A 20,208-nucleotide genomic window follows, 5' to 3' on the forward strand; every position below is an offset into this window, starting at 1 on the left:
TGGTTTCAAACAAGATGGCGGAAAGCATACCATTCGCCAAACCACCGGAACCGCTGGAAATTTTGATGGGAAATCCTGCTCACTCGTGGGGAAAATGGAAACAAAAATTCGAAATTTACCTCAAGGCAATTGGAGCTTCAGAGAAACCCGATGAAATGAAAGTGGGGCTGCTATTAAACCACATCGGCGAGCCATGTTTGGAAATTTACTCAAATTTCACCTACTTACCTGAGCGTGACAACCCCGCGGGAGGAGAAGAGAAACTTCCAGCCGAAGACTCCAACAACTACGCGACCGTTATGGCAAAGTTTGATGAATACTTTCAAAAATGGGACCCTCAACTCATGCTGAGAGAGAAATTTTGGCTTCACCTTAAACGAGAACCTACACAGATTCGTGGGTCGTGACTGTCAAGGAAAGAGCCGCCGAGTGCAAGTTTCCAGCCGATTTTTATGAGCAAGCAGTTAGAGACAAACTTACCTTTTCCTGCAAGGAAGACAATTACAAGCTAAAACTGTATGACGAGGGAGCAGCCCTTTCATTTGAAAAGGCAGTGAAGATCCTGTCCTTGAAGGAAGCAACAAAACGCGAGTTACAAGAATCAAAAACCGCAGAGATTGAGTGTCACACCACGAGGGAACAGGCCAGACCCTCATGCTGGTCAAGATACAGAACAAAGGAACCAGCGAGACTCCAAGAGGAAGGCTTTCCAAACAAGTGGACGGAACTGTGGGTATTGCAACCACCGACACCCCCCTGGAAAGAAGAACTGCCCAGCAGCGGATACACGATGCAGCAAGTGCAACAAAATGGGACATTTCCCTATCATATGCAAGAGTGTACCTCCAAAAACGGTCAACGAAGTTCTCAAAACTGAGGATGACTTTAGCCTCACATTTGTGGGAGGGGTTACTACACCCACTTGTTCAAATACTTCCAAGGCAGAACCAGCAGCAAACTCTCAAATCAGTAGGTCAGACCCTGGATGGCATGTCAAACTCAAGATTCAAGACCAAGACATGCTGACATGGTGCATCGACACAGGAACACAAGTGTCTGTGATGCCTGAGCACATCTACAAGTCCTCATATGGGACACTTTCAAAATCTGACAGAGAACTTGTTGGAGCAGGGGATGTTCCTTTAAAGACCCTTGGATGTGCAGTCATGAACCTCAAACAAGACGAAACAGTCATTAAAGAACGAGTGTACGTAGTCAGTGGGGCATCCAAGTTGCTTCTTGGGATACCCGCTATCCGAAGTCTTGGTCTTATCCATGACATACAGTGTTAAAGCTGTCCATCAAACGCCTGATAGCCATCCACTCCAATCAGCAACTAAGGGGGACATTGTCAAGCAGTACCCAACACTCTTTCAAGGCCTTGGCAAATTGGAGGGTGAGCATACAATTCATTTGAAGGAAGGGGCCACACCCTTTTGTCTGACCACTCCCAGGCAAGTACCACTGCCACTTATGAAGCAAGTGCAGGAGGAGATCAAACGTATGGAACAACTGGACATTATTGAACCAGTAGACGAGGCGACAGAATGGTGTTCACCGATTGTGGTAGTGCCAAAGGTCGATGGAAGGGTGCAGATATGTGTTGATCTCACAAGGCTTAACCAAGCAGTCCACCGAGAAGTCTATCAAATGCCAACAGTTGAAGAGACACTGGGAAGCCTTACAGAGGGATCAGTATTCTCCAAACTTGATGCCAACTCAGGGTTTCATCAGATAGCCCTAAACCCAGAAAGTGCCAAGGTAACTACCTTTATTACGCCCTTCGGCCGTTACATGTTTAAGCGTCTTCCCTTCGGCATATCCTCAGCCCCAGAATATTTCCAAAAGAGGATGGACAAAGAACTCTCTGGAATAGAGGGGGTCAAGTGCCACATGGGTGATATTCTAATCATCAGGAGAGACCAAGCGGAACATGACAAATGACTTAAGCAAGTCCTTGACAGGCTAGTCGAGAGGAAACTAACACTCAACCTTGAGAAGTGTTTTATTTTCTCAGTCCAGGTTGCAATACTTGGGCCAAATCATCGACAGTGATGGAATCAGGAAAGATCCTTCCAAGGTCATAGCTATCACCGACATGGCAGAACCTCAGAACATTGCAGACCTGAGAAGACGAAACCCTTAAGAGACTTGCTTAAGAAGGAGAGAGCGTGGGTGTGGGGCACAGCCCAACAAGAAGCCTTTCAACAGCTGAAAGCAGACATGGCATCCGACCAAGTTTTTGCACTGTACAATCCAGAGAAGGAGACCATGGTCTCATCTGATGCCAGCAGTTTTGGACTTGATGCAGTCCTTATGCAGAAACAGCCGTCCGGTGAGATGAGGCCAGTGGCCTATGCTAGCAGATCAATGACCGAGACAGAGTGTCGTTATACCCAGATCGAAAAAGAGGCCTTGGCTATCACATGGGCACTTGAACACTGGGCTGAATTCTTGATCGGAATGAGATTTAAAGTGGAAACAGATCACAAGCCATTGATTCCATTGTTTTCCACAAAGCTGATTGACGAGCTACCAGTGCGCATACAATGCTTCAGGATGAGACTCATGAGATTTGACTTTCCCATCACACATGTTCTGGGCAAACTCTTGTACACAGCTGATTCATTGTCTCGATCACCCCAGGAGGGTAAAGCCCAGGAGCCTAAGTCATGGAATGACCTACATGACGAAGTCGAGTGCTATGTGAATGCTGTATTGGTAACCCTACCTGCCTCGGACCAGCGGTTAGATGAGATACGTTCTGAGTTGAAGAATGATGACACACTTAAAACTGTGATGCAGTATGTACAGAATGGATGGCCTGAAGAGAAATGAAGAGTCCATGGGCCAATAGCTAAATACTAGAGTGAACGTGGCAACATCTCCCTCCACGACGGTCTGCTTCTGAGAGATCGACGAATCATTATACCTCCAAGGCTAAGAGCAGATGTATTAAGGCGTCTTCATGATGGTCATCATCATCTCCCAAGACATTACAAGAGTTGTGCGGAACTGTGCCATGTGTGAGAAATATCGCAGAGAACGCATTGAGCCAATGAAAGGTACTGAGTTTCCAGAACGACCGTGGAGCAGAGTTGGCGTAGACTTCTTTCAGCACAAGGATAAACATTACCTCCTACCTGTAGATTACTTTTCAAGAGACATAGAGATAAGTCAAGTGTCCAAGAATGTAAACTCTGCCCAGACTATCCTGCAACTTAAGAGGATCTTCAGTCGACATGGGATTCCAGACATCTTATTTAGCGACAACGGCCCGCAGTTTGATTCACGCGAGTTCACTACCTTTTCCACAGACTGGCAGTTTCAGCACATAACCTCATCTCCAAGATACCCCCAGTCCAACAGAGAAGTGGAAAGGGCGGTTCCAAACTATGAAGACAGTCTTGAATAAGAGTAGTGAAGAATACTTGGCTCTCCTGAACTACAGAGATACTCCATTGCATCACGGTTACTCTCCAGCACAATTAAGCATGGGTCAGAAACTTTGTACTAGAGTCCCCTGTCACCAAGATGAGCTGAAGCCAGAGACCCCAGACTATGATCACATCAGAAGAAAAGAGAAGGAGTACCGAGCTAAGATGAAATTCGATTATGACCATAGACACAAAGTAGTAGAGGGAAAGGAACTGTCACCCAGTGACCGTGTTTGGATTCCTGATCTGAAAGCAGAAGGGACAGTAATTAAGCAACATGAGTCTCCAAGATCAGTAGTCATACAGACCCGAAATGGCCAAGTGAGAAGGAATCGGCGGATGACACGAAGAGTTTTTGAGGGAAATCCTCCGCTCTCACCCTAGAATGAAGGCAATGAGAGCCGCAAGCCAATACCAAGAAGAGAGATGAACCCAGATGTACCCTCAGCTCCTGGAGGCAGCCAAGAAGACTATGAAGAACTATCTGTCCCTGAGGACCAACCAGCAGTAGACAAGCCCTTGCAGCCTGAACCGATGCTGACACGCCTTAGACCTAGAGGAGCTCTTAGAAGACCAGACAGACTTATTGAACAATGCTAATATTAGTTTCACTCAGGACACTTGAGAACAGTGATGTCCTTATTGACATTTAGTTAATTTAAAAAAAAAAAGGAAGATGTAGTAACATGAAGTCCTAACTGACCGCTGACCGGCAGTAGCGAGGTCGGGGGGTTCTAGCTGTATGAATCGATCGTATTAAAGCATGTTGTGTTTATGCCTGTCATCTTGGTACCTTTACGGACTCAACAGTATTCTGGGCAATCAAGCCCCAAATAGCACTCCAAGCGACCAAACCTCCATCAGCTGTCTCAGCAATCAAATCTCTACCAGCACTGTGATCAACCAAGCCTCTACCAGCACTCTGAGCAACAAAGCCTATACAAGCACTCCAAGTTACCAAGCCTCTACCAGCAATCTGAGCAACCAAACCTCCTCTAGCAGTTTGAGAAACCAAGTCTTCACATGACCAGCCTCTAACAGAGAATATCATAGCAAGCGGCCTTCAAAGTCTACCAACACAGAACATCTCATACAACCGAAAAACAAAAGTTGTCTCCTCAGTACAAAGCTTGTAGGACGCTAAGGACTTTACAACCTAGACACTAACATAAAAGCGTGTTAATACACTCTCCATGCTCCAAGCAATTTGTCAACTCTGAAACTTTTCCCTAGTACCAATCAGTTATTTGTTGATTTTTTTAATTGCATTTTTGAACATTCTTTCACAACTGAAGAAACGTGGCTTTGTCACCCACTTCTGCTGGCCAAACTGAAAGTGTATGGTTGTACAGATGATGCCTTGGAACTTATGACAGCCTATCTTTTAGGTAGAAGGTGAGGAGTTAAACTTGATGGAGTATATTCTCTGTGGAGAACTATAACAACCGGAGTACCACAGGGATCCTTGTCAGGTCCACTCTTATTTAATATGTACATTAATGATCTCAATTACTTCATTTCTAATACGTCCTTAAGGCTGTATGCTGATGACACAACAGAATATGCCTCGGATGTCTCACCTACAGTTCTGCAGTGTGTTATTAACTCTGACCTCAGCGTGCTATCAAGATGGTTCAGATTAAATTACCTTAAGATTAATGCCGCTAAAACGCAAGCTGTTGCCATCAGGCCATCATAATATGAATATGAATTTCATCTCAATAATGTGAAGGTTGAGAAGCAAGATACACTTAAGATCTTAGGGGTAGTCTTAACTTATGTGGGCTCAGCACCAGGTTGGTACTTCCCCCATTCAACTTGGAGTACATGCATAGATCTTTTACCTTTTTAGTCAGTAAACTGTGGCGGGCTGTTAATTTTCATATGCCTTGAAGAACTTTTTAAATTTTTAAAGTTGTTAAACTTTGTGCATAGATTATTACTAATTAGTATTTAGGCAGTGTTTATTAATTAATTGATTAATTTTATCCTTTTACATTTTGTACAATTTTATTGTTTTACACTAATACACACATACATGTTTTAATGAGCACTCAGGAGCTCCTTCCTGTTATGTGTATAAATAAAGTATTGTATTGTATTGTATTGTATTGAATTATGAAAAGTGTTGCTTGTAATGCTCACTGAAGATATTTCTTACCTCCTGACTTTCATGTAACATGTTCAGTTTTGTTTGTAGTTTCCTATACTACAGTGTAAGTCACCATTCTGAAAAACTTTGAAGTTGTAAATTACATGTAGGTTAACTTGTTGCATATTCGTTGGTTTTAGAATTTCCTGTTACACAGAACTGCAAGCAGTGTCAACTAAAAGCTGCATATCTTGCATATGTTTGATTGCATTTGCAAACAAAATCAGTTTTTCAGTAATGTTTGTTTTGACTTTTGTGGCGGCATTGAAAGGGTTTAATCGCCCGAATATCGTGTGCAAATGCGATTCCCTCAAACATTTTGGGAAAACGTTAAAAATACGCGTGAAGTTAATCCAGGCCTGTGCAATTTTATACACAAACGGTTCCTCTCAACAACATCCTTCCATTCTATGCTCTCATAAAAAATTATTTAAGTATCTAACCTTGTACCCTCAGCTGTGTTGAACCAGTTTCGGAGCCATATATGTTTCTTGCAGTACACGCGTAGTCTCCTTCATCTTCTTTCCTTATTTTACTAATTAACAAGATTTTTCCAGACACAACAGCCCTGCTGGGTAAGGTCTTGCCATTTCCTCGAGACCAACTTATTCTCGGTTGTTGCTTTGCCTTGGCAAAGCAGTAAAACCTAACATCATCTCCTTCTGTCTTTGTTCTTTTCATTGGCCTGATCATAACACTTGGTAAGAATTCCGCTTAAAAAAAAAGAATGGTCCGGCAAGCTGTCATTAGTTGATCTAAGGGAAATTTTATGTTCATTGTTTAGGTATTTATCTAAACCGAGGTTTCAAGGAATGTCCACCTCGTTACTACGGAAGCAAGCAATAGAAAATTGCTGACAGAGACAATCAAAGGCTTTCTAAGCAAGGTACATATTATTTTTCTTGAGAAGCATACTATTTCTTCATCATACTCTGAGCAAAAATTACCACGCAGATACCTTCACCTTAAAAGAAATTTCTCATCCAGTCAGAAGTTTCCATAACAATTTTTAAACCCAAAAATGATAGCAATCAGTCCATTGTATTCTTGTTTACAATGAACTCATGCATAGCATCTTAATTACAACAACGGATTAAATTTATCTCACCTGGTAGCTTGATACACTTTCTGCCAGGTTTGTTTGGATCCCCAGAATATCCCTTTGCACATCTAAACAGCATAAACTTGATATTACAACAATCACAACACAAAGTAAAAACGAAGTCTGCTATGTCAACATCACCAGAAAACCATCTGCATAATCATGCCTTTCACACCGTGGTAAGTGGTAATCCAGCCAAGAAACTGCTTCAACTATTCCCAAGAAACATTCTATCCTATGCCACTCCCTTGCTAGATCAACATCATTTTGGAAGTAATATTTTTCCTTCAAGCAATGAATCATGAACCTATGCAATTTGTTGGGTATTCTTTTTCAAACCAGCAACGAGTACAACCCTGTTTTCATTTCTTGACACAGCTCAAACAAACGTATTACTCACAAATAACTGAACTTTACTGTAGACTTGTGAACGCATTGGGTAACTATTTTCAGTGGTAGGTAGTCATCATGACTGTCGTGTAACTTATGTGGATTCTTTTAAACTCGTCACTATTCTGCGAATTTCACTGTTTTAGGCCCAACTTTTCTTGCAATACAGAGAGGATAGTCGGTAAGCATCGTTTTGTATTCCTTTAATTTTATTTCATTTAAGTTGTAGCTTGATTATTGTCAGTTTTATCTTGCCTTCATGTATTTTTTGTAATGCAACTATTGTGCGCCACCTTAGCACTTTTGTGTTGCTTAAATTAGCTTTTTGTTTGTATTTTGATTTGATTTGATGTTATCAAACACTAGTGGAATATATCATACTGGATTGTACATTCATTGATCAATGTGTTGATATAAGTTAAACATATGATAATAGTTTCTGGAAACATTTCAAGCTTTGAAGGAGCTATGATTTTCTTCGAGGGATGAAAGTGACACTCATAGTTGTTTAGAGTACTTAATGCACATTAATGGCTAGTTCATCTGCAAATATGGGGGCAGATCCATTACATTTGCAATTCCTGTTTCTTCTTTGCCTTCCACAGACCGTCATGAAGAATTGGAAGATGAAGTTCCAGCTGGAACCAAAGTTAGAGCTCAAACTCAAAGAGTACGCAATCTCTTAGGTGATGAGTGCTCTCCAGTCAGCTAAACAATCATAGGAACAGCAACTGACCCATTTACAACTTCAACATATTAATAAATTGGAAATTCCTGCCCTGCAATGAGACTGCAAACTTCTGGAGGAGCAATTGAGAGAATTATTTAAGCTCAGGAAGCACTTTCTTAAATAAGTATCAGAGTCCAAGGAATGAAAGGAAAAAGTAGATAGTAATTTAGAAAGGCTTCCAAGAGAAAACAATTCAGCCTTGTGGCAGGTCTGAGAGAGAATTAAGGATTCAGAAATGGTGTTACATGAACTTGATTCAATGCACTCAACTTCTAAGTGTCAAAATAGGGTTTATTATTTTTGTCTACAGTCAAATTATTTTTATGATGTTCAGCATTACTCTTCTGTGGCTTGAATTATTTTTGTATGCCTGAATTATCTGTATGTAGCTACAATTGTTTTTATGTTCAAATTTTTTTTGTGTGCTTGAATAAGCTTCCAAATCCCACAAGTCTGTGTGAAAAGTAAAAAAGTCAAAGATCATATGGTAAGTATATCTCACAACTCTGTGCGGGTGCAAATCCATTATGGTGGAAAAGAAATATAATATTAACTGTAGACCATCTTGATTGACAAGTAAAAGTAATACAGCCTTTAATATGAATTAAATACAGTAAGGCTGGCATGCATTAGCAGTAATTCAGTTTGCTCCTGGATTAAAGGATGAACAAAACAACAAAGTCAACCAAAAAAACTAACAACATGAAATGCACAAACATATCACTGTATTAAGTTTACATCAAATGCCCAGTAGCCACTATTCTTGGAGATTCCTTTCTCCACACAGTGAAAGCAATGAACCAGGCTGCAAAAGGGGGCTGTGAGACTTTACCAAAAATCAAGGTCAAGCTTCCAGTGAATCTGTCCAATAACTCTGTCGACTCATTCAAGCAATCGAAAATTTTTGGCTGAACCTGTCTCAGATGATATGGAAGACATGAAAACAAACATACTTGAAAAAAGGGAAACTCTTGCTTTAGCTAAAGACAAGATAGATTATGTACTCAATCCAAGTGAACCAAATTATGACTCTACAGTGACAGAGACTGATGTTTTCAATTCCACTGGTATAACAGAGGACCAGTACTACTTAATATTATCTATTTCACCTGATTCAGATTATGAATTACACCTTCAACGACCCATTGATAATTGTTTTATCATCAGTTACTTTACAGCTGGATTAAGGTTTGCTGCTAATGTTGATTTACAGCCAGTTTTTAATCACCACAAGTGTATAATTTATCTGTGTTCATACTTCACCAAAAACGAGACTGAATGCTCACAAGCTATTATAATTGTAGGAAAAAGAAAGGAGGCTAAAGATACCAATATGAACACATAAGATCGATTGGAGAAAATTGGTGCTGCACTTGTGTCAACTAGAGAAGTCAGTTAGCAAGTGTCAACATGGTCATGACTATATGCTACCATGTATTCACACAGAGTGCTTTAAGCACTGCTTCGTAAATAGATCTCTTTTTAACTTTATCTAGTTTAATGTTTGTAAAGAAATTTACACTTTTTAGATAACTCCTCTTCTATTGTATTGTAATCTTACACATATGACTGCAAGTGTTTGGTTAAATTAATCACTAAATATGTAATCAATGAAACCAAACTACACCTAAAACGACAAAGTAGACAAAATAACTATCTGACTTGAAACTGGTGTTGGTTGAGGCGATTCAGTTCTGTGGGCTTCCTGTGTTAACCCCGTTTCCATGGAGACATTCTCAGAGCCTGCATTCTTCAAAAGAGCAGCTGCACATCACTGTGCATGCCTGTTGTCATACTTCATGCCACAAAGTATCACCAAAGAAGTGTTATTTGTGGTCTGCTAGAATTCATGGTGTTTAAAGATGTTTGTATTGATCAAATGTGATTTGTGATGGCTTCTCCCGCAAAAGGTGTAAAAGTTGATGGCTATGTCTACATATGCCTGCATCGGGAAATTCACATTATTTCCGATTTTAAGACACTGGAAAATTCTACACATACAACAGTTGTATGTTTTAACGGTAAATTAAATGACTCCATCAAGGGGAAAGAACTTTCCAAGAATCTGGTATTGTAAACATCAGCCTCTAGAAACAAATTTCAGCCTGACAGGACAGAATGCAAAATGACTAAATCATCCAGAATTGTAGACACCAAATACCTTTCATTCCCATGCAAAGCAATCCCTGGCTGATCCACCGATTCATTACTAATAGACATTCTGGAGAAGAGCAATTCTGGAGAAAAGCAATTTCAGAGACATGGTGTCTGTCTGAGCAAAGGTTATGTCAGGGTCACAAGTGGAGATTGTCTATTCTAATGCCATGCAAAATGATCTAGAGAAATGTGATCTCGCTCTCCCTGACAGTACTGCAGCCATGACCTTGACTGTTTCGTCAGTCAGCGGTCACAATGGCATTTAGAGGCGCATTCTCTCCTTTTACTCACTTTTTTAGCTTTTTTTCAAATTTACACTTTGTTTCACATCAAGAAACACCTGACCCACGTTCATGCCACTGTTTTTTGCAATGATAGAGCGAGTTTTGTGTGTGAAATCTTAAATCTTGATCACGCCTTTGTTAATTCACGTGGTCCAAGCAGCCATGTTGGTTTCCTCAGCCATGTTCTCACCCACAAGAAGCACTTTTTCCATCAGAAGTTTGCCTATTACTGTAATGCATCTACTTCATTTCAACTCATGAAACAATAAAGAAAATGACCAAAAATGGCCCAATGCCTAATGAGTTTTACCAATTTTTACACAACTCCGCCCACTTAGCAATAAGATACCCTCTGGCTTTTGTAGAAGAGGTGCTCAGCTTTTATTTAAGATGCTCATCCAAGTCGTTGCTCTTTGATAAGTTTAATCATATTGATCTTGAAAATGCAGCCATTTCACTTAGCTTTCATATGGGAATATGAGCTGATGAGTATTCAGATTAATTTTTTTTCTCCACAAAAGTACTTTTAGACTAAGGTACCCTCTGGTAAGAGGGTACCTTAGTCTAAAAGTACTTTTGTACTTTTAAAGAGCGGCTTACACAGAAACCAACAGGCACGTCAAAAGAAAGATCAGAACAGATAAGAGAGCGTATATGGAAGATCTAGCAAAAGAAGCAGAGGAAGCGGCACAAAAGGGAGAGCAGAGAAATGTCTATAAAGTCACTAAACTGATCTGTGGAAAATATAATGGCAATAGAAATGTCCCCATACGAGATAAACAAGGACAGCTCCTCACCTCTGAAAAAGACCAAAAAGCACGTTGGGTAGAGCATTTCAATGAAGTCCTCAACAGACCACCACCAGAAGAGGAGCCTGATATACCAGAAGCTGAGGAGGACTTAAGTGTTGACACTGGACCACCAAAGAAAGAAGAGATCATTGCAGCCATTAATTCTCTAAAAAACCACAAGGCACCTGGAAAAGACCGCCTCAATGCTGAACTGTTCAAGGCAGACACTGTGACTATGGCAAGCATATTGCAGCCACTTTTCAACACCATATGGGACAGAAGGAAAATTCCTGACGATTGGAATAAGGGTGTCATCATCAAGATAACAAAGAAAGGAGCTCTGTCTGACTGTAACAACTGGCGCAGCATTTCACTATTATCCACCCCTAGCAAGATCTTAGCAAAGGTCATCATGAAGCGCTTATCACTGGCTGTGGACCATAGACTTCATGAAGAACAGGCAGGTTTCAGGAGAGGAAGGGGCTGTATTGATCATATTTTCACACTGAGAAATATTATTGAACAGAGTACCGAATGGCAGTGAACTCTCTATATCAACTTTGTAGATTTCGCCAAGGCCTTTGACAGTGTGCACCGGCACAGCCTCTGGAAGTTATTACGAGCATATGGAATCCCCTTCCACCTTGTTGAGATCATCAGAAGCTTCTATGACAACTTTACCTGCTGTGTTGGTGATGGTGACATCTTATTTGAAGTTCACACTGGTGTCAGGCAGGGGTGTGTAATGTCTACATTTCTTTTCAACCTTGTTGTGGACTGGATCATGCATCGCACCACTGAAGATCAGGTCAGGGAAATCAGATGGACACCTTTCTCCTACCTGGAAGACCTGGACTACGCAGACGATCCAGCCTTACTATCACACACCCACACCCACATACAAGAGAAGACGCATCGCCTCAACACCTTTGCAAAGCAAGTTGGCCTGAACATCAGCAGCAAGAAGACTGAAATTATGGCACTGAATGCTACCAACACACAACCAGTCCAGATTGATAACGAAGAGCTTCCTTACACAGACAGATTTACCTTTATGCAGTATCATCAGTAGAGATGGAGGAACTGACCTGGACATCCAGAGCCATCTCAACAAGGCCAGAAATTCGCTCAATATGATGAATAAGGTATGGCGTTCTTCCACCTATAGTACTTGTACCAAGCTGAAGCTCTATCATAGCTGCGTCCTTACAACCCTCCTGTATGGCTCAGAATGTTGGCGCTTAACGGAGAAGGATCTATCAAAACTCACCACTTTTCACACCAAAAGTCTTCAGCGTATTTTACGCATCTTCTGGCCTAATGTCATTTCCAACAAAGATCTTTTTGAACGGTGTGGAACCAAATCAATGGCTACCATCCTGATGAGGAGACGCTGGAGGTGGATTGGCCATGTCACCTGCCAAGAAGCTTCCATTGCAAAAACTGCTATGCATCGGATGCCAGAAGGGAAACGCAAGCAGGGTCGCCCCAAGATCACATGGCGACGGACAGTTGAGAAGGAAATAAAGGAGATGGGGAAGACCTGGGAGGGCATCAAGTTCATGGCAAGGGATCGCCAGATGTGGAGGGAACACGTTGCTGCCATACATGCCTGTTAGGCATAAAGGGCATGAAGAAAGAAGACCCTCTGGTAAAGTAAGTTTGATATCTCAACTAAGATTTGGCGAGTTTTGCATTAATACAATGGCCACAAGTGTCATAAAAAGGGGTGTACATTGCAATTGATAAAGGTCAACTAAGCTAAGCAATGTCTTTGCATTTAATGTGTCACTATGCCTGATGTAAATCAAGTAGGTGACACATTACACTTGCACAGAAAACAGAATAATTTAGTGAAAGTAAGCAGTTGCTGCAATCAACAAAATAATCATTACAGCAACTGCATCTTTTGGCCTTAATACCAGTTTGCTGCACTAAAACCATCATAAGTTACTTTAAGGTTACAAACAAAAATCATAACTGCACTTAGCCACAATCCATCATTCTTGGGTATATTTTAAAACTATCTAAAGTCTTATTTCAACTATATAACTTAACGTAAGTAAAACAATTATTGGTTATTTCCCTGTCATTCAATTGTTCAACCCCTAACCTTCCCCTCCCCTAATTTCTTGTTTCATCCAGTTCTTAAGAATGAAGCTACTGATAATAAGTATCCTCTGTAAGCATTATAGTTAAAATTATCTTTCTTCTTACAGATACTTTCGGCTGTTTCACCATGTCATCAGGGAAAAAAAAGCCAGAAAGCACCAAAACTGCACCTCCAGTTGATGTCCTTCAGAATTGGTACTGTTACTAGTACTAGGACTACCTCTGACACTAGCACTTTTACAGTCCTTCGCACAAGCTCTGCCACTACCACTGTTAAAGCTACAGTCACCAGCTCTGCCATTAACACTTTTTCAGTTCCTCACACAAGCTCTGCTCAAGCTCTGCCACTGGTACTCTTAAAGCTACTGGCACTACTTTTGGCATTAGTACTGTTACAGTTGCTGCCACAACCTCCAGCATTCATACTATTACAGGTACTGACACTACCTCTAGCATTAGTATTGTTACAGTTGCTGCTACAACCTCTGGCATTGGTGCTGTTACAGCCACTAACACTGGTAACATTACAGATTCTAGCGCTAGTTTGGGACCTGCTCTTGTTGGATATGTTTATAATGTTTCACCAGTTAAGCATAACAAAAGGAACACATTAAACTATTCCACATTTACATTACAAGTGGGAGAAAATTCAATGCATGATGCATTATGTTACAACAAAGCGAGCCATTCTTGCTGAAAAAGAAGCCTCTCGAACCCCAATTAAAATTGCTCTCTTCACAAGAACTGCAGATCACACAAAACTTGAAACAAACAGCTTGGAATGTCCATTTCAGTTCTGTCAAAACCTGGACAACCAAACTACCACAACCTTGGAAAAGCTTGATGAAGCACCAGAAGACAAACTGACAATCTTTTGCAAAGTCCTCAAACTTAGTGAAACAAAAGTTGTTGGGCAAGCTTAATACAATGTCGCCAACGCAACAATAGCTGATAACAAAGGGCAAATTACCTTAGATGTGTGGAATAACCTCATTCCACAGATTCAAGAAAATAAAGTGTACAAATTCAGAAACCTAAGTGTGCGCTTTTGGAATGGGGTACGAAAGTTGACAACCACAACTAACAGTATCGTCTTGGACATCTTCATTGACGTCTCCAACGGAAATTTACATATTCGCCAGATTCAAGTTTCACTACAATACTCTGGGGACCAGCTTAAAAGGTTTCAAAGACACTTGATCATTGATACGACGCTTATAGCTGTCCTAAAGGATAACGATATTTTCAGATATCGTGGAAAGAGATCGGGAGAGCGAGTGAAAGAAGACTTAAGATCTCAAAGACTGTGGGAAAATTTGAATTGTTTGAACGGGACTCATTTGCATTCTGATGTCAACAATGCTCGTGCGTTTTCGTCTCGGCCCTGCGTTCAACCTAAAGCATCTATTCTGTCCCTTCTTATCTCTAACACACGTTCTTTGACTTGTAAAGTCGATGAACTTGAGTGTGACACTCGCCAAAACAACGCTGACGTCATCTGTGTAACAGAGTCTTGGCTTACTAGACAATTGCTATGAGTGATTTCATAGTCTTTCCGAAAGATCGATCAGTGTCTCGTGGTGGCAGTCTTGCTGTCTACGTGAATAGTACCATACGCTGTAAGTCGCTTTCTCAGTTTGCGAACCCTGGAAATGTTTCGGAATGCCTATGGTTACAGCTCAGACCCCGCCGGCTCCCCAGGTCAGTTTTGTTAGTGCTACTGGCTGACATATACCATCCCCCTTATGCAACCGCCTAGGACAATAACGACCTTTATAATCATGTCCAAGCAACAGTCGACTTGTATTCATTGCAGCATCCTGAGTGTCTGATTTGCATAGTTGGTGACTTCAATCCCAGCTCAATTAATATCTCGCCGGCCCCTTTTAAGCATATGCGCGGTCTCACTCAAATCATCAAGGTATTTACAAGAGACACTGGGATCCTAGATTGGTGCCTGACCAACTCCCCTAAGGTGTTCTCCTTGCCGAAGCAGTTACCAAAAATCAGGGCCAGTGACCATTATTCTGTTCTAGTCACTCCCGTCATACCATCTTCTCGTCCATCAAAGTTAACTATGTTGCGTCGTGACACTAGACCTAATCGTATTAGGGATTTTGGTGGTTGAACTACGTCATTTGTTTGGGACAATCTTTACACATTGGACTCGTGAGGAGAAGTTTAAGTATTTCTACCAAAATCTCCACAAGGCGGTCAAACACTTCCTACCGGTTCGACTCCACCGTGTTCATAGCTCAGATAAGCCATGGATGACTGGTCAAATTAAGGCGTTAATATCTAAGAGGCAGAGATGTTTGGCCAAGCACGGAAAAGACTCTCCTCTGTTCAAGTTGTTACATAACAAGGTCCAAAGATCGGTCACGTACGCCAAGAGGGTTTTTTACGATGGAAAAGTTAAGCACCTGAGAGAGTCTAATGCTGGTAAGTGGTGGAAAGACGTTAAGTACCTTGCTGGGTCATCTGGAAGTAATGGGTCATGGTTTTACCAATTGTTAGATTGTTCAACCACTGGGTCTCTGTGCGGAAAGATCAACAAGTTTTTCGCTGAGCTCACATCTGGTTTTGTGCCACTCACGCCTGCTGATGTCATGGATATCGATGTTGATCATAGAAACATTCCAAGTGAGCTCTTTGTAACTCCTAGGGAAGCTGGTATTGCACTTTGTGGGGTTAAGATCAGGAAATCCCCGGGTCCCGACAGTATACCGAACATTATACTTAAGTGGTTTGACTTCAAGCTTGCTCTGAAAAACTCTAAGGTATCAAACTTAAAATAAACTTTCTTGACTTTTTTTTCAAAGCCTCACTTTCTTTCAATAAATTAATTTTAGTAGTTGATTTTATATTTACATATCCATTCTTCATATTTGAAATAAAATGATGAAGGATCACTTCAAAACTCCTTCCTCAGTATGTATGTATGCACTGCGTGCCTATTTTTCATATAAGAAACGTTTTTGCCAAGCATGTTGATGTATTATTTAACATTCTCTTGAAGTCTGTCATCAAAGATGGGACCTCCAATGAAAGAACGTAATTGCAAGAGAAAAGAACAGTAGTGCTACTTCACATCATCACCTATTTTCAGTGAAAGTTTCCTTTCTTAGACCCTTTAAGCTTGTAGATTGTATTGTCCCCTTTTGGACTACTAGATGTTACTCTGGTTCCTGCTTTCAAATTCTCAATAATTTGCATTTGTTTAAAAATTGATAAAAGTAAAAATAAGTTTCAAAAAAATATTTAGGTGATAGGTAGGGTTAGTAATACAAATTTTACACTTGAATTGTTTAGAATATTAGTCTAAAAGAGTTGTCTGAATCGTAGCCTCACCTGTCAAAACTCAGATTTATTTTGTCAAAGATTTTGTTACTTTGGACTTCTTGGATCCTGTCTATTGTGGCAATTCTGATGGCCCCAGGTTTTGGACTAATGAACCATTATTTCCGTGAAAATGGAATGCAATTACCAATGGTTCTTCTCATATTCTTTCCTCTGATACTACCAAAACAAGATTAGCATCTTTTGTTTCGACCAAGGTCAAATTTGGGCGCCATAAATGCCCTTGTAGCTATTATTCTAATTCAGTGGCTACTTTTCATTTGCCATTGAACCCAGGACCTGTGAACAATGCTCCACAAAATCCAGGGGAAACAGACGATAAGCAGTCAAAAGAATCACTGGCAAAAGATCAAACAACTTCGTTCTACATATAAACTCCAGAAGTTTACTTAGCCAAATTGACAAACTCAGAGTGATTCTCCAGCTTTGTAGCATCACAGAAACTTGGCTCCACTCCACTATACAAACATTGAAGTAGATACTGTAGGATACAATGTAGAGAGACTCAACTGCAATGGCCATGGCAGTGGAATTACAGTAACTGACAGAATCAAATATAAACAAAGAGCAGAGTTGGAAAGCCACGATTTTTAAAATCTTTGGATTGATGTAAAGATAGGTCAAATCTATCGCACCCTCTGATGCATCTATAGACCCCAAAACAATCTTGGTGTTTTTGACCATCTTCGTGACTTAATCAGAGAAATAAGAGGACCAGGAAAGCAAGAAGTGATCTTACTAAGCGATTTCAATTGTGATTATCTCAACACCAGCTAAGACACAAAGGCTTAATGAATTCCTCGATAGAAATCACCTGAAACAATTAACATTAACTTCCACAAGGATCACTCAAACAAGCAGCTTGTTAATTAATCTGATCATAACAACTGCACCAAACCTATTCAATAAATCCGGCACCCTATCCTACTCTTTCAGTGATCATTTCCCATATGGTTTAATGAAAGGAAAAACGAACACAAACATAAACTAATTACAACCAGGAAATGTGTTTTGTTTCTTTCAAGTTTATATTTTGTTTGGAGGACAAATATATCTTTACTCAATACTTTAAAGGAATATGGGTGCACATCCAGAAAAAATCTAAGGTTACCAAGACATTTGATAAACTACAAATAGATGGCAAACTTTAAATTAGTTTCCTTAAACGTAAGTGGTAATAATTTCCACAAACATAGATCTATGTTCACATGGTGTCATATCTTGTATTCTTCTAGAGATGTATTCAGGGGAGGAATCAGAAAAACAGTGGATAAATGAGTGGGGTGGGAAATTAACTATTCACATGGAAGCCCAAATTCTTGTAGAGTTATGGTGTTGATTAGGAATAGATTAAATTGCACAATTCATAGATCCCTCGGAGAAATTTCATTGTTCCAAAAGTAGAAATTGATGACAAGGTTTGTATCTTAGTGAACATTTAAGCACCAAACAAAGACAAAATGGTGTGCAAATTTTTCAAAAATTTACATAAAATGTTGCAAACAGAAAATTTAGACTATTAGAAAATATTTTTTGAGGAGATTTTACATTGCCCTAAATCCAAAGCTTGATAAAAAGGGTGGTGTAATGGTACCAAGGAAAATGGTAATAGATAATATTGAATGTTTACAAAACAAATTAGTTTTAGTATATATCTGGAGAATAAAAAATACCCAGACTTAAAGTTACACTTGTAGCCAAAGATTGTCACAAATATTCTGTTGTTTGGACCACTGGCTAGTTTCCAACAACCTAAAGGATTTTGTTTTTTAAATGGATATTACTCCCGTAATAAAAATAGATCATGCAGCAATTGGGCTTTCTTTATACAACTCGTATGAAAGCGTTAAAGGTCCTGGCTTCTGGAAGATGAATGTATCAAATTCAATCTCACTTGGAGGAACTAAAAAAGCTCCAACCAATCCAGGACAATAATGCCAAAGAATTGGAAACCTTCGCTGATGTCTTGGAACGAGCTGTCATCACCTTAAAAGAAAACAACTGAAATTCACACCTTGAACCAGGAGCGCTCCACACAACAATCCTTGAAAAGATTCTGGAGCATCTACTTTCACAATACTACCGATGGATAGACGAGAACAAATACCGAGATTCGCTAGAGGCATTGAAAGACTGGATTTCGGAAGAAGCAGCTTATCAAATGCAAGCAACAGAAATTAAGAACGGAATCTCTATTGAAGATCGCAATGAGCTGCTGCGAGATGGAAAACATAATTTCCATAGAAGATCACGAAGCTACTTTGGAGATAAGAGTGGGAAAGGAAAGTGTTTTTTATGCACTGGAAACCACCCTCTTAAAAAATGTGTCCGTCAATGGAAGATGGCAGACAGTGAAACGGTTTGGCCTTTGTTTTAGATGTTTCGCAGATAACCATCATGGGAAGTCCTGTCCATTAAGCAAGCAATGCGGCATAAACGGATGCAAAGGAACACATCAGAATCTCCTTCACTATGACAAAGCACCAACCGCTCAACCTCCTCTGCGACCAGAAGCAGAATCATACGTTCAACCTTTGACCACGCCCCTTTACTCACCGATCAACTCAAATGACAGACCGAGACTCTGCCCCCTAGGATGGACTGGCTTCAAATCGATAGGGAGCGCATACTTTCACTTTAGCTGAGAAGGACACCACGGAGCTAAACTGCTTGCTGAAACGTTTCTGGGACCTGGAGAGCATTGGAATTACAACGACCAGACAGCAGCACCTGACACTGGAAGACAAGTTGGCATGGGATAAAGTCAACAATTCTCTGAAGTTTGATGGCCAACATTACGAAGTAGCGGTTCTGTGGAGAGATGAAAGACCACAGTTACCGAATAACCTTCCGATGGCAAAGAAAAGATTGGTTTCCACTGAGAGAAAGCTAATGAAGGATAAAGAAATAGCCGTGGCTTATCAGCAGGTGCTTAACGACTATTTGAACAAGAAGGACATCTGCCACATTCCTGATGAAGAACCAACGCCCGAATGCCAGTGGCTGCTCCCACATTTTCCAGTCGTACGACCCGAGAAAGCAACCTCCAAAGTACCGATAGTGTTCGATGGGTCAGCGCCTTTTGAGGGAAAGAGCCTAAATACAGAAGCCCTAACCAGACTGAAGCTTCAAAGTGACATCTTCGATATCCTTGTGAAGTTTAGAAAAGAATGGGTGGCCCTCATCGTGGACATCAGTCAGATGTACCATCAGCTTGTAATATTCCCGGTAGACCGACTGATGCATCGTTTTCTCTGGCAAAACATGCAGATCAACAAAGAGCCTGAAGTTTATGAGTTTCTTCACTTCGTGTTTGGCAGCTGCTACTGCTCGTTCTGCACCCAATTTACTTGGCAGAAGCACGCAGAAATCCACCAAGATACTTACCCTCTGGTAGCGGTTGCGGTAAAAAATCACTGTTATATGTATGACCTTGTGCCATCACTGGATTCCATAGAGAGGGCCATAGAAACAAGACGCCAGTTGACCGAGATGGGCGATAAAGCTGGGTTCCACGTGAGAAAGTGGGTTTCGAATCTCACAGAGGTATTAGCAGATGTTCCCGAAGAAGACCGTGCTTCGGAAGTCAACTTGGAGAAGAATGAACGGCCTGTTACGAAAACGCTAGGTGTCCTGGACTGCACGAGAGGACCAGTTCCTGTTTCATTATTCGCCACCTACAGAGGACTTTGA

The 20,208-nt window shown here is 40.7% G+C and overlaps 1 protein-coding gene and 1 pseudogene across 1 annotated transcript; both read left to right on the plus strand.

Moving 5' to 3' along the window:
- LOC136283477 (uncharacterized) overlaps positions 1-1,292 on the plus strand; it is a 1,462-nt pseudogene extending 170 nt beyond the window's left edge.
- Positions 1,293-15,425: 14,133 nt separating this feature from the next.
- Positions 15,426-20,208, plus strand: LOC131778187 (uncharacterized). The gene is made up of 2 exons (XM_059094571.2): positions 15,426-15,935; positions 19,135-20,208. Exons 1-2 carry the CDS (start codon positions 15,426-15,428, stop codon positions 20,206-20,208), a joined length of 1,584 nt encoding a protein of 527 aa, XP_058950554.2.

Source organism: Pocillopora verrucosa, chromosome 9 (assembly GCF_036669915.1).
Source record: "Pocillopora verrucosa isolate sample1 chromosome 9, ASM3666991v2, whole genome shotgun sequence".
In the NCBI taxonomy this organism is placed as follows: domain Eukaryota; kingdom Metazoa; phylum Cnidaria; class Anthozoa; order Scleractinia; family Pocilloporidae; genus Pocillopora; species Pocillopora verrucosa.

Bases quoted from the DNA above. Each gene is read 5' to 3' on its own strand.
- LOC131778187 (XM_059094571.2), top strand. From the start codon at position 15,426: ATGACTGGTCAAATTAAGGCGTTAATATCTAAGAGGCAGAGATGTTTG. The intron at 15,936-19,134 runs GTATCAAACTTA...TCAAATCGATAG, and splicing joins TTGCTCTGAAAAACTCTAAG to GGAGCGCATACTTTCACTTT.